The sequence below is a fragment of the Lepisma saccharinum genome, chromosome 10, assembly GCF_977018435.1.
Source record: "Lepisma saccharinum chromosome 10, izLepSacc3.1, whole genome shotgun sequence".
In the NCBI taxonomy this organism is placed as follows: domain Eukaryota; kingdom Metazoa; phylum Arthropoda; class Insecta; order Zygentoma; family Lepismatidae; genus Lepisma; species Lepisma saccharinum.
This window is the reverse complement of record NC_139238.1, coordinates 17,879,750-17,894,981: the sequence shown is the minus strand read 5'-3', so window position 1 is coordinate 17,894,981 and position 15,232 is coordinate 17,879,750. Positions and strand designations below refer to the sequence as shown.

The 15,232-nt window shown below is 37.2% G+C and overlaps 1 protein-coding gene across 6 annotated transcripts in view; it reads right to left on the bottom strand.

The window, feature by feature from the left end:
* LOC145994238 (sodium channel and clathrin linker 1-like) overlaps nt 1–15,232 on the bottom strand; it is a 64,758-nt gene that overhangs the window by 21,859 nt on the left and 27,667 nt on the right. For 5 of the 6 annotated variants that reach the window (XM_083130340.1, XM_083130335.1, XM_083130339.1 and 2 more), the window contains 5 exons: nt 14,721–14,863; nt 13,063–13,304; nt 8,430–8,627; nt 6,913–7,044; nt 3,045–3,215 (listed from right to left, as the gene is read on the bottom strand). In XM_083130340.1, coding sequence (XP_082986466.1) covers nt 3,045–3,215; nt 6,913–7,044; nt 8,430–8,627; nt 13,063–13,304; nt 14,721–14,863 — 886 coding nt within the window. Of the gene's footprint in view, nt 1–3,004; nt 3,216–6,912; nt 7,045–8,429; nt 8,628–13,062; nt 13,305–14,720; nt 14,864–15,232 lie in introns of all 6 variants that reach the window. The other variant, XR_014442323.1, reaches the window with a different exon arrangement.

Here is a 15,232-nt window from a genome sequence, read left to right as displayed (position 1 = left end):
AGATATTTTCTTGCAAAATATGCATACTATATAACTTCCCCAAATGTGAGAATGGATGGAATTCCCTGGGCAGACTTACAATTTGGTTTCTTTCATTTTTAGAGTTTAATTTTGCAAGCGTTGTTATCAAGCTATAAGCCCAGAACGATGTATTTTGAACTCCCACATGCATAATAGCCCGGCACCTCCACCATGTGCAATAATAATTAGGACAGCCTTGGCTGAATGACCAACCTAATTAACACCGTTCATAGAAAACTAGACAAAATCCTTTTAACTGATTTATTGGACTTATATACAGGACCCCTGAAGAGTCACACCTGATGTATTGACATACCTGCCTAGGGGTGTTACACACTCACAACACACACACATGTTCACTGAACTGTATCACAAAAAAACTGCCTTTTTCCTCTCTCCCGACTGCAATATACATATATCCTAGGGGAATCGAAATAAAAAAATTCGAATTTAATTTCACATAGTTGCTAATTTTGTTCCTTTTCCATGAACATATTATACATGCAAAAAATCTGCCTAATTGAATAAAATTTAGAGGTCGCTCAAGTGACGAAGTTTTGCCATAAGGATGCATATGTAACGTATATGGGATATATGGGACATTTACAGCATTCAATAATTCTTAACAAAATTGTACTATTTACACTATATGATTTTTTATCACTATGTTACAATTATTTATTACCCAATTGCAATTTATTACAAAAATAAATTGAGATAATTTAGTTGGTGTTCATTTCAATATCAACTTCTTTAAAATTCAATGATAATCTTATTAAGGAAATTGGTAAATTTTTAAAATAGCCTTTCAAGCATCTGAAACATGACTTCCATGTTCCCCGACAACCTGAATTAGAACCTGCATTTCACTTTATTTCCTTGTTATTGACTCATTAAAGTTGGATATAAGAGGCACTGAACGTTCAACAGGATCATTGGCAACCTTCAGTGACTGAACAATTGCTTTGACGTTTTGGAATTTGTGCAAGTTACTCCAGCTCTTGGGTTCATTTTGGAACCTGAAATCAACATAACTTGGAAGCAAACCTCAAGTGCAAAGGGAGGCTGAATTTATCAAATCAAATTAACGTTTTATATCTAAGCTTGATGCATATTGAACTTCAGTTTTCATCACAAGTCTTAAGATGGGTTGTCATTTCTTGCTTTTCCTTGGAAGATACTTTCTTTCTAACCAGTTGAGTTCCCAAGATACTGCAAGTGGGCCTCAACCTTGTTCCTTGCAGATTAAGAAACTGTCCTATAGTCATCAGTCAATCTGAATATAAGTAAGTCATTGATTGAGGCATCTTGTAGATGTTCTTGCACATAACAAAGATAATATCTGTATCTACCTCATCTCAGCTTTCGTGCATGTGGCACGTTAAGTCATTCGTATTCCAGCACCTTACAATTATATTGACTACGTTTTGGCCAAAACTTTTAAAACAAAATTGAAAAACAAATCTTGCAATACATTTTTCCAACAGAATGCAGACACTTCTCATTGTTCATGTCTTAAAAGCTATTATATCGAAAATCATGCCCACAATATCATACAGTACCTCTAAAAAGAGCAGCAAGTTGCTGCATGGTTTCTCCTTGTTTGTACCTCTCCTGTTCCAGATGTGGTAGATTTACAACACTTAGTATTTTGTAAAGTTCATAAGTTGAAACAGGTACATGCTGGAAGTCTATCCACAGTTGCTTTCAGATTCGTTTGTTTTGTTCGATCTTCTGTCAACTTACTATCCCGGTGCAAGACTAAGGGAAGTTTTTTGGTGTTACAAAATTCCTCACAAACTTGTTTTATCAATGATTTCTTGATGCACAACTCGCTTGTGCTCCGCTATGGAACAAATAGTGTTCCGCTGTCAAGATTCTGTCTATTAGCTGTGGCCATAACAGCTGCAGTGAGCATCGTGAACATCTGTCAGAATGCTTGATACAGTGTAAGGTTTGAAAAAAATCAACACTTCACCCCCCACCCCCACCCCATCACTTGTACAAGAAAATAATACACACATCTGAACCAATGAACTGGATGGTAGATGAAGTTCATTAAAAATATTTACTTATATTTCAGTACACAGGAACCTTCACCTTTCTCCTTCATAATCAATCCCCTTTGTTTGCTCTCCTGGAAGCTTTGCTCAAACTGAGAAAATGACATCAATACTGCTGTTGCAGGACTTTTTATTCAGTGCTGTTTTGCTTCATACACTTGTTTCATGTTAGTAAAAGGTAAAGGAAAGTAAAGTGTTCCCCTGTGCATAGCACCACGCCATGAAGGCATGTAGGGGGTGTGGTGGTAACACCCGACACTTTCTTGATCCGGTCGTGAGTGGGGGTGATGTGATCAGCATCACGCCCCTGACCACCTTTACCCCCCAGGGTTTCCCCCAGGTACCCATGTTATTCGACGCTGGGTAGGCGCCGGGGCCGCTTCCACCGTTAGAAAAGTTCCCGGATTTGAACCGGCCGGGGATCGAACCCGGGTAGACTAAATAAATTTATTTCAACACTAAGAAATAATACAAAATAACCTATTTATTTTAATTTTTTTAACAACATGATATTAACATATGATACTTCATATAGACAGCATGGAACATTTTTGAGGGCTTTGAGCGACCCCTAAATATTTTTCTATTGTTACAAAATTTGCAGAGTATGTTTAGACGTAATGGAACAAAATTATGAACTATGCATTGAAAATGGAGAAATCTTTTTTTTTTTGCCATGTTATGATGGACCACCCTAATATATCCCTTACCAATATCCTGTCGGCAGCTAACTGCTGAGTTATCCCTAGACAGGAAACGAACTCGACAGAGCTTTGGCAGGCCATATACACCACAATTCCATCAATGATGCATAACCTACTGAACCACACACACACACACAACAAATTGCAAGATATATTTTTTCCCTGTCATGCTATTTTAAATATTTGCAAGTGGTGAAGTATACAGATGCTACTTACTATATACAAAGTGTCAAGAAGAGCTATATTGTTGCCTTACTTTGCTGCATTTTGGGAAATGTCGCTCTCGAATTTGTCTAACAGAGTACGCACTTCCCTCAGCTCTTTCTGAAGCCTATGCTTCTCCTTTCTGAATTTACTGTTTTCACCCACTAGCTCTTTTATCCTCCTTTCAAACGTCTCTGTAATGGATTTCACTTCCTGCTTCCACCTAAAAATTACAAAAGAATAAACATAACTAAAATATGCATTCCAATACAGGGCTACTATAAATGATTCATCAGATTTAAAAACACTGTTCAGAAGTATAGAAATACAATAATGATAGATACATGAAAAGAACTGGAAATTCACCAAATTTTTCTGACACTACAAATGTTCTGTGTGTGCCCCTTTGGTGGCATGGCATACATCCATCATGGATGTATTTAAATTGTTAAATGAATCACATCGTCGCATAAAATTCACTTGTGAACCCATGAATAACAATGGAATTTCTTTTCTTGATATGAAAATTAAGACAAATGACACAACAATTCAAACATCAGTCCATAGGAAAAAATTAGAAGGGGAAAAATACATCCTTGCCAATTCAGAACATTCTCGTATAACAATGGATAATATACTTTTATTTTTTTTTCCTGAGAGCACAGACTATGTTCTAATAATAAAGATATCAAAATTGAAGAAGAAAAGCTTTTTAATATAGCAAAAGAAAGTGACTTTCAGACTAACAGAATAAACCAAATAAAGAAACAAGTCGCAAGAAAACTAAAGGAAAAGAGAAATACAGACAAGATGAGAAATCTGTTGAAAAGAAATTTGTGTGCATTCCATTCCACAAGGGACTCTCACATAAAATTGCCAAAATTTTTAGATGATTTAATTTCAAAATTGTTTTTAGATCACCAAGAAGTTTAGAATGTACATTTAATGAATTCAAAATGAGGAAATCTCTACCAGATGTGGAAATATATAACAGGAATATATAATATAAGTTGTTCATGTTCAAAGGATTATGTAGGACAAACAGCAAGGAAAATGGCAATAAGATGGCATGAACACGATTTGGACATTATAAATCTAAACCCAAGAACAGGTTTTGTCAGCTCACATCATCGAAGAGAAGCATTTGATTAAAAGGAGTAGGGTTTTAAAAAGAGTGCTGGGAAACATAGATTTGAATGTGTGGGTCATTCATTGCAGAAGAACACTGGAATAAATTAAATAATGAAAATGGTTAACATAGACCCACTATGGAGTTTTCTTTTTCACAAATGGAGTAAGCCACCATCTTTAAAATTTAAAGTAACAGAAAACATCAAGAAACTTTGTGAATGATGACTTTAAATTACCTGATGATATTTGGGGTTCATAATTTTTAAATAAAAAATAATGTGATCAAAAATTTATTATCTGAAATAAAAATAGAACAGACTGCTCATTTTCACAATTAAGTTGCTACATTACAACAAATGTAACGTTGACAACGTCCATTGTATAAGGGATTCTTTTTGTTTAAAATATTGGTAACCATTGTTATAACTGTATCTTTAGTCAAACTTAAAATATATGTCTGATGAAGGGAGCATTTGTTCTCCTGAAACGTCACAACGAAAAACTGTGTTCTAATGCTTGTAATAACTGTAAACTACAAGAGAAATAATTCATGAAAGAAAAACTGGAAACTTCCACACAACTGCTTTAGGAAACAGTGAAGGACGTTAGTGCAGTTGAAAGTGAATTTAAATTAACTCTCTATCAAGGACATGCTTTGAAGTATGTTCGAAAAAAAAAAACACAGAGTACCAAAACTGCGTAAAGTTGCTCAGGTTATGGATATTGAACGTGTACATGAAACAGATAATGTAAGTGTGCATGACATGCTGTATTTCATATATGCATGCCTGACTATGTGTGATGTTAACGGGTCATTTTCACAACACAAGTCGTTGTTCAGAGATAATCGACGTGCATATTCAATGAACAATTTGGAAATGTGCATTCATTGTAATCAACAGTATGCAACAAGCAACTTACGTCCTGCTGTCACTGGTTGGTTGGTTGAGTTGGTGTTTTAAGTCCACTTTATGCACAGTAAGGTTAATCGGGACTGGACCTACAGTTTAAAGTGAGATCTGAATCACTATGTGCCTCCAATGGATATCGAACCCGGGAACCCATACTTCTTCATTCAGAAAAAGATAAGGAACATCTATACAAAGTATGGACTAAGAGCAGCCTTCAAGCCACCAAAGAGCATCAAAAAATGGTTTAATGAATACAAAGGAGAGAAAGAGAGCATTGAATTGGCAACGGTAGGTAGGGGTACATGAAGTAGAATGTAGTGGATGTACAAGCAAATACATAGGAGAGACAGGGAGAAGCATCAACGAGAGAATTAAAGAACATAGGAGAGACATTAAAGAGGAAGATCCAAAAACAGCATTGAGTGAGCATATGTTGACATATGGGCACAGGATTAAAAAAGTACAAATGAAGAAGAGGGAAATGAAAGAGAAAAGTGGCAGAGACAAAGCAAATATGTATAAACAGGGGAGAGAAAATGAACAAGAATGAAGGGGAAATTGGAATGGAATTAATAAAAAAGCATGTGGAAAGCAAGTTGGTTAAGTTTCCTGAGCCACGTTCAATTTTCTGCACAAAAATGGAAGATTGCAACTTGCCAGATGAGTTTAAAGAAGAAACGGAACGTGACTGCCACCAGAAGGAGGAGGGGAGGGAAGACAGAAAGAGTAGGTTACAGGATGGAGGGGAGGGAAGAAACAGCTAGCTATGACACCTGCAAGGTGGAAAAACCAGTTTACCTAGGAGGAAATAAGGACACAAGTTATTCATTCCTTAGAAGCGTAGAGTGACTAGCCATGTGAGGTTGTGTTGTTGTATGCATATTTTGGTGTAGCTTGAAAAAGTTCTGGGAAACCAGAAAGAAATGTCAGAGATAAATAAAATAAAAACCACTAAAAATAACTGTGTTAGATTATTTTGCATATTGTCATGATATTTTAGCGATATATATCATGATGGTGATATATCATCACTAGGGCTTGGAAGTTGAGGAAAAATCCTTTTTTTTCCTAGCCCAACATAATATATGTTCATTTTGGGTCATTGTAGGCCAGAAAAGGGTGGGTTTTATTTGTCCTTTTTTGCCTTTTTCGGCTTATTGGTTTTTTTTAGCCTTTTTTAGGTCTTAACGGCTTTTTTTGCGACTTCACCTTCTTTCGACTACGTTTTTACTGACCATTCTCAATTCGAATCATGATCAGTTCATCACCTCTTAAACATCCTTTCTGTAGTAAAGAAATAATAAAAACAGAAATAAATAAATATATTTGAACCATCCCTGAAACAAGAGAAAAACATTCTTGGACGACTGAAGCAGTACGGAACAAGGTCCTTTAACCGTAACTTGTCTGGAAGGTCGCTCTGTAAGTGGCAACTTTGTTTCTCTTGTTTTGAAGCTTTCAGCATGGTGTATACGACCAGACAGCACGTGCCTGCAAAGATCTGAAGTCAGATGAGGAGGTGCCGCGCATATTCATTAAATATGTAATTAAAACTGAAGTTATTAATTAATTTGGATCACATTTATACGTCCTTTTTTCCATTTTTAGGTCATTTTTTTGATATTTTTAGATTTTTTTTTCAGATATATCACAACATCAAATTTCCTATATTGTCCATCCCTAGAGTAAGATAGAGATGAAGGAACAATCACAAACACACAAAGACAGCATACAACACAAGCCTCATGGAGGATTATACTGACCATGAATTCACATGCCAGATCCTTGTCTTCGGAAAGGGTCACCCCAATAAAGTACTTGTGTTGCACACATTAATGTCTTAGTGCATTTTTCATTCATCGAACCATTAACACTTACTTCTTAGTAATTTTTTGTTGTGCCTCTAGTAATTGTTGAAATTCTGCTGCAGTCTTCTGATCAGCCTGTAAAATGGCCTGCTGCTGGGCTGCGAACTCCTCCTGCTGCAGTCGGACTTCTTGAGTTTTCACACTACGAGGAATTCAAAGAAATTAATTTAAAATACACATTTAAAAATCTCCAAATTGTGACTGTGGTAATTTAAGGGGTGATGCTCAACATATTATTTTGGAATGTCCAATACACTCAGAGAAACAAAAGACTTTATACAAAACATAATCGAAAATTAATGTTCCTTTTCTCATTAATTTGACTTCAATGTTGTATGCACCAGATATTAGAATTGCTTTTTTGAGACAAGCTGATATAAAATTGTAATTTATTTTTGTTAATGGATGACTGAATGTAGTTATATAAAAAGGTATTTAAGAGCATATTGAAACTTTGTGTGTAAAATTTGTTAAAATGTATGATGGGCGAAAACTATTCTTGCATTATGTTTATTTGGTTTGAGTTGCTGTTTTAAGTCCACTTTATGCACAGTAAGGCTAATCGGGACTGGACCTGCAGTTTAAAGTGGGATCCGAACCACTTGTGCCTCCACCGGGACCCCTTGATTACAAGGCAATGATGCTACCATTACACCATGGGGGAGGCCCCGCATTATGTTTACATTTGTATGTTTTACTATTCTTGATTCCTATTAAAAATATTACCTTTCTGATTTTTCAAAAACTTGTAACTTTAAACATATTTGTTGGACATGTCTAATATTACATATTTGTCATATTGGACCAAGTATCTATCAGTAAATAAAATTGGAAGCATATCCATGATTATGAAGCAACCTGCTCTGGGTGATTTCGCATGGAATGACCCACATGTGAACATTGACATCGGGAGGGGGGTCGAACGGGCCATTGTACCCCCCCTGGAAATTGACATTTTTCATTTAAAGATACAAGAAAGCTATATCATCTCAACTTTTAAAATTCGTAACATCCAGTGAACATGTGAATAAATCATTTCAACTAGTGTAACTATTATGATGCAATAAATTTGTAATCAAAGGGGGTTGGAGAGTAGAAGGTCAGGTATAAATACCCAGAAATTTCAATGACAGAGAAGGTTTTTTGGACAAAATGGCTCCTGGGTGGACTAGGAAGGAAACTACTCTAGGTGGACCAGGTATAATTAGACATGTACGAAATTTGCTTATAACCCCATTTAGTTAAACCTAACAATGACTAAATTACCTCATCTGTGATCTCCCACTCTTACACCAAAGTGACTGTTTGGTTCTTCCTACAATAAACTGTTTGAAATGATAATCCAGTGTTCATGTTTCCATGATGCTGGGGTGGCTTCAGTGTAGGCCTAGAAAGAGTTAGTGCTACCGGCAGTAAGAGGAAAGGGTCAACTAACTGTACAAGGGAAGCGTAGCAGACTCAGCCCTGTAAAGAAGGGAAAGCTGCCAGCCAATACAATCAAAAATTTGCACAAAGAAAAAACATTACCTCAGTTCCGTTTCCAGAGCTTTCTTTGTCGTCTCGAGGTCCTGCTCCTTTACTTTGAGGTGATTTCTTACAACATCCAATTCACCTCTGCACTCTATGTTCTCTCGTTTCGTCTGTCCCAGTTCAACTTTCAAAGATTCAAGCTGTTGTTCAAGAATTGCGATTCTTTTATTCCTTTCACTTAATTCAAGTTTCGACCTGGAAGAATAAAAATATGAAGCTATTTAGATCTGTACCAATGCAGTGGAGATTCGTTTAATGTGTATACACCATACTTATGCGTGTATAATGCGCACACTAGTTTTTAATGGGAAAAAGTGACAAAAAATTATATATAATGTGCAGTACAATTCAGGTTCAAGGAATGGCTTTCTTAGTTGTAGGTCGTGTCCTGCACCATGGCCATGCGGTCTAAGGCATCATGCTTTGGGTTCCGACTACAGGACACAAGCAGGTTTGGGTCTCCTGGGAGAAGTGTAACAACTTTTCTCCAGAATTTATTATTTGGAATAAACAACATTTTCATTTCAATACAATTTCAAAAACTGAAATATTATATTACCATCTGTTGCTTGAACTTCCTCTGTAATTACGTTATATCACAAGCCATTAATCATCAATATTCCCTCATTGGCCACCATCCTCACACAGTTTTTCACTTCTACGAGATCAAAATACAAAAATTATATATTCTGTGGTGAGCAAGGTTCAAGTTTGCTCAGCGATCAAGTGAGCAGCACTCGCCGTGCAACAGTTATTTGGCCGTCAATTAGCTGAGCGATCACGTTGCTTGCTGAACGTTCAGATACTTGACATGCCCCTGGAGCTGCATGATCGAATCTGACCAGAATGGCGCTGCTTTTCTCATTGTCTCAAAATGCACTGAAACAAAATGAGAAATCAAGGGAAACTACCATTTCTCTTTTATAGTTGTTCTTTAAAATTATTATTACTAAAGAAACCAAATCTGGTAATTTTAATTTGCACCTGTTGTTATATGCAGTTACATAGTGAAAACATGCATGGTTTCATGTTGGCTGTCTGAATTATTCCATGCATAAGAAAAAAAGTGCACATTATACATGAGTAAATACAGTAATAATTAGAGCCCGGAAGTTTGGCAAAATGCCTCTTTTTATCTACTGCATATATTGATAAATTTTTTCCGGATATACGTTTCTTATGTTGTTTCGAATGTTTTGGAAGCCTTTTCATTTTGCCAATTTTGCCTATTTGGGACCCCATTGCCTATTTTTAATTATAATGCCTTTTCTTGCCTTTTTCAATGAAATTTGACATTTTTTTTTAAAAAAATGTGTATATATATATATATATTATTTTTCTCCCAAAAAACGTTGTTGGCATTTATTTTTCTTCCGTTTATTATGTGAATAATTTTCACCTTATTTAAGTAATATTGAACTCACGCATGTTTCAACATTGCTGAAGGAGAAAAGTGTGAGAAAAAAGTATTTCATGCTGAGTCAGGATATTGCCTTTCGGTTAACATTTCTTGTACATGATTGACTGCTGAAGTGGACAGGTTGATTTCGAACACAAAGAAAATATTTCTGAAATCTCCCTCTCGAACCCGAAAATTTCAGGAAGTTGCGATTGGGGCTTAGTTTACCTCAGCAACCAGTCTTGACGAGATAGGATATCAGCAGCTATATATTATGCTAACAACCTTCAAAAAATCAGTGAGGTGCTCGATGCTCTTCCAGAAAATGAAGCGGCTTCAATTCGTGAAGTGAAAAAACTCCTGTCCTATTAAAGTTTACTTTTGCACATTATGGTGCATTGCCAGAGACAATTACAATTATAGCATCCATGAAAACCTTCGAGGAATCTATGCAGCAGATGATGGAAGTGCCAGGAGAAAAGGGGTCAGCTGTTGCGGAAAAGTGCTAACGGGTAGTGAGTGCAAATGAGGACTTGAAACAATTGAAAACAATTTGTGATATTCTAAAAGGTGAAAATGCTGTTACCAAAATGAGTCCAGCTACATTAGCTTGTTATATGTATGCTCCAATAACTTCTGTCGAAGTAGAAAGATCATTTTCTATTACGAAAAACATTCTCTCTGACAGCCGACTATCAATGAATGTTGAGAACTTCAAAAGCACCTTGGAGTTATGTGCAATCAAGACGGAGAAAATTGAAATGCTCTTCCCAATGTAGATTTTAATATTTTGCCAGAAATTATAGATGAAAGTAAGCGACTTCTAAATGTGCCTTTTTTCGGTTTATTTTGCCTTTTTTTTCATTTTAGTGCCTATTTGCCACATTATAAATGCCTTTTTGGCTGCCTATTTTAATGAAAATAAATGCCTGAACTTCCGGGCTCTAGTAATAATCTATTATAGTTATATGTTTCATTATTGCCTTAGTCTAATAGTTGTGAATCTTCATACCATTACAGTAAACGACAATGATTTTTAAAGCAGCACTCCTACAGACAGGACAGTAGGTGTAATAACTAATAAACACGGTGGAACCTCAATTTTATGTTCTTTAGGAAAATGGTAAAAATTATGGGAAAATTTAAAATCTGTGAAAATTTTATCAGATTTTGCTATATTGAGACCACACATATTACATTTTCTTTCATTCTCCTTGGTCTATTGTGGTGACCACAGGAGCATGCCAAATACCAATTTTTATATGAAATTTTGATTATTTTTTTTTCTGTTCTTCTTCCTTAATTAATTGCTGGGTATATTTTGTTTCTCTGCCACTTTTGGCTAATTGCGAAGATCAGGATGAGTGATGAAACTGATGAAGGGATACTCACTCACAAAGAACACCCATGCCGGGATACAAACCCGAGACCCCTAGCATTCTATGAGCGTATATCAAAAAGTAATTGAGTAAATTTTTTACAGCCAAACGGAAATGTATTCACAAAAACTGAAATATACATTTGGAAGTACATGTATTTCACCACCTTTCCACGAGATAGCACGTGTGTGCACCTCAAGCACGCCGAGAGGCAGTTGTTCCAAAATGGCAGCTACGCTTGAGACGTTCGACACAGTTAAGCTGCGGAGTGGTGATTCGGTTTCTGTGATCAAAGGGACAGAAACCACCTGAAATCTATCGAGAGTTGTGTGCAGTGTATGGTGACATGTGAATGACATTCACAAATGTATGTAACTGGTGTGCAAAGTTCAATGCAGGGCGTGTAAATGTCTTCGATGAACCCCGTTCTGGACAGCCTCGCACATCCCACAACACAAGGCAATGTTGACACACTGGAGGCTTTGATTCAGGAGGACTGGCAGTCAACAATCCAAACAACAGAGGATGCAGTGGGCATTTCATATACCAGTGCATACTCCATCATCCATTAAGAACTTGGGTATAGCAAAGTGTCAGTGAGATGGGTCCCCAGACAGCTCACACCACAGCATATGGAGAACCGTATGGGATGCAGTCTTGAGCATTTGCTCCAGTACCATAGGGCTGGAAACGCATTCATTAACCGCATTGTTGCTGGAGGCGAATTGTGGGTTTTTGATTACACCCCTGAACGAACGTGACAGAGTATGGTATAGAAACACACAAACACGCCCCCACCCAAAAAATTCAGGACAACCCCATCTGCAGGAAAGATTTTGCTTACTGTTTTCTGAGACATTCAGGGTGTCATTCTTGCTGAATTTTGGGGTAAAAGGAGCAACTGTAAATGCTGCTGCATATTGTGCCACACTGGATCGTCTACGAGCTGCTCTGCGCCGTAAATGTTCAACATAATCTCTGGAGGAGGTAATCATTCTCCATGACAATGCTCATCCCCATGTGGTTGCATCAGTGACGCAAAAAGTCAATTCCTGGCATTGGGAAATTCTCAAGCATCCAGCATACAGTCCAGACCTGGCCCTGTCAGACTTTCACCTCTTCGGCACACTGAAGGAACACCTTACTGGCAAACACTTCAGCACGGAAGTTGTGACAGCTGTGCGTCATTGGTTACGCATCCAGCTGAACGATTCCCACCGCATGAGCATCGAAAAATTGGTGTCACAGTGGGACAAATGCATAAATGTGAATGGATGTATGTGGAAAAGTAGAGTAAAGTTCAACCTTCAAAATCTATATTTCAGTTTTTGTGAATACATTTCCGTTTGGCTGTACAAAATTTACTCAAGTACTTTTTGATATCCCCTTGTAATATGTTGTGCTAACCACTTCTCCATGGAGGGATTCTTCCTTAAACTTTCATCATTGGGAGGTACAAAGTATACATTTCATCTCTGCTAAAACCCTATTCATTAAAAAAAAGAAATAAAAAATCTATGACAATTAGTTCATGAGGTTCTGTCTGCAAAGGTTATCCAGGAGCACGAGACTGTTCGCTAAAGGTTAACCTTTAGTAAATGAGGGCCTCTGAGTGGGCACTGTTGCCAGCTTAGGGAAACAATAGTCACAATGGATATATTGTTTTGTAATTTGAGTATGTCATACCTTCATATGTACACTAATGAACAAAAAACACAGAACTGAAATATCGTGTGTAGTTTTCAAGAAATTGCACGTTAATTGCTAAATCTTATGTACTCAATAGGTTTACGTGTGGTGTGATATATATATCCCATGCTAATGCTAAAAGTTCAGTAAATTGGAAACTTACTTTTCTCTGGCTTCTTTAGCATCGTTGGCTGCTGAGTCCACTTGTTTAGCTAGTTGGAAGTTCTTCCGTTCCATGTCCGTCAGCTGGGTGTACAGCAGTTGAAGCTTCTGCTCCAGACCGACCACTCTGGCTTCCAAGGCGGTTCTCACGGCAGAATCCTCTTGGAGTTTCTGCAACTCTTCCTCAGACTCACGTTTCTCTCTCAATGTTCTTTCCAGTATTTCACGGATTTCGTTGTACTGCTGTAATATTAAACCACACCACGTAAGGAAAATTGAAATCAAAGGAGTCCAAAACATTAGTTAAGAACACCTATGACTATGTAGCCGAGGCCATCCCACATTGCTTCTTAATCAAGTTTCCCAGGTTTGATACCTGGTGGAAGCACAAAGTGGTTCATATCAAATTTTAAACTGTAGATCCAGTCCCAATTATCTTAGGGCTAAGCCGATGCCGGTGTATCGGTATAGGAAAGTATTGGTTGAGATTCTATTTATCGATACCGGCCGATATTTTTCTAGTGTTTTCATCAGTCACAGAGTCTGCAAAAATAGAGTGCAATACTTTTGCAGTCTAGTTATCCTGGAAATTATGCAAAATTCTAAGTTTCCATTGATTTTGTACCAATATTACGTGAAAAAACAGTACTTTGTAATTAAATAACATGTATATTCATATTGTATCTAGAGATATCTGTTGGCGGTTACGCGGAGATAGATAATTAACTCTGATAAACTTACTTTTCATTTTTCCGCACAAATTTCTTTCGCGATCAATTTCGCCACCCGTCTGGTGGCTTCGTCAGGCATGTACTGTCTTGCTGCACTTGTGCTCATAGCGGCGCTTGTTGATGCAGTCCTTTCACTTTCTGCCATTCCCGTGCGGACGTAGTGCTTCCTTCTTTTACCATGCAATGGGGGTTTTGGCGCTGTAAGCGGCAGTTCCAGCTCTCGTCGTCTGCTTTCGTGGAGCGGCGCTTGTTTGTAAGTGCAGGCAGGCTTTTTTGTGAACGCTTGACAAAGCCACCAGACGGGTGGCGAAATCGATTGTGAAAGAAATTTGCGTGGAAAAATGGAAAGTAAGTTTATCAGAGTTAATTGTATATTCATGTTCGAGGAATAAAAGACACGGTTGATCTGAACGGTGACAGCGGTCAGGCACATCACATTTGGCTCCCGCTATTGCAACAACTAAACCCAGCGCATGCAGCAGACGAATTGGCCACACTAGCACTCCAAGCGGCACACACGTAAATGACGAACTGAAAGCCAGCTTAGCAGTAATGCAACAAGTTCCTAAGCGGAGAGTGGCAGAGGCCACCAAAATTAATAAAACCTCTACAAATAAGTTTTGTGGAAGAAATTAGTAACTCTCTTATGTCTAATTATGACATGTATATTTTATATTCAGGCATAATTTTTAATATTTTACAACAAAACTCCGGTAAATTTATGCTTATAATTGGAACGGAATACTCACTCACTAATATTCATCAACACTTTAAACAAATTTTAATTATTACAATTTTCAATCATTGGTATTGGTGTCGGTGGGAATTAGTAAGACTATCGGTTCAAAGTGATGTCGGCTCAGCCCTAATGAAAAACAACAGGTTTAAAGTTTTGATAGTTAACATAGCACTATAAATAAATTCTAACCTTTTCCATTGTTTTCAGATTGGAAGTGAGTTCATGCACTTCTTTCTGATAGTCTTCTTTAATACGATCCACTTCATGTTTCACTCGTAGGCCTGCTTCATCAATAAGATCCACCAAGGCATTCTGAAGTCTGGCTACTTCCTCTGGAAACAAGAAAGGGTGAATGAAATTTGTCTACAGCACATAGAAAAACTGTATAGTTCTTTAGCAGACAGGAGTCTCTCCCACGTGTTATCCTCTCCAGACGTGAACTTTTCACATGTGAGCTTTTCAAACTTGATGTGACGTAAAAAAAATCATAGCAAGAGAGATGATGAGATGTCATAGACAGATGAAATTGGTTTTCTTTTTATTTTCAGGGTGGCAGGACTCTTGACGGAGCTGAAATTTATACATTTTACCTCACAATAATGAACGTTACCAAAAGAAGAAGAAAATTGAAATTTTGCACAAAAAATTCGTATTCTGCATGCCACTGCGGCCACCACTATAGAACAAAGTGAACGAAAAGA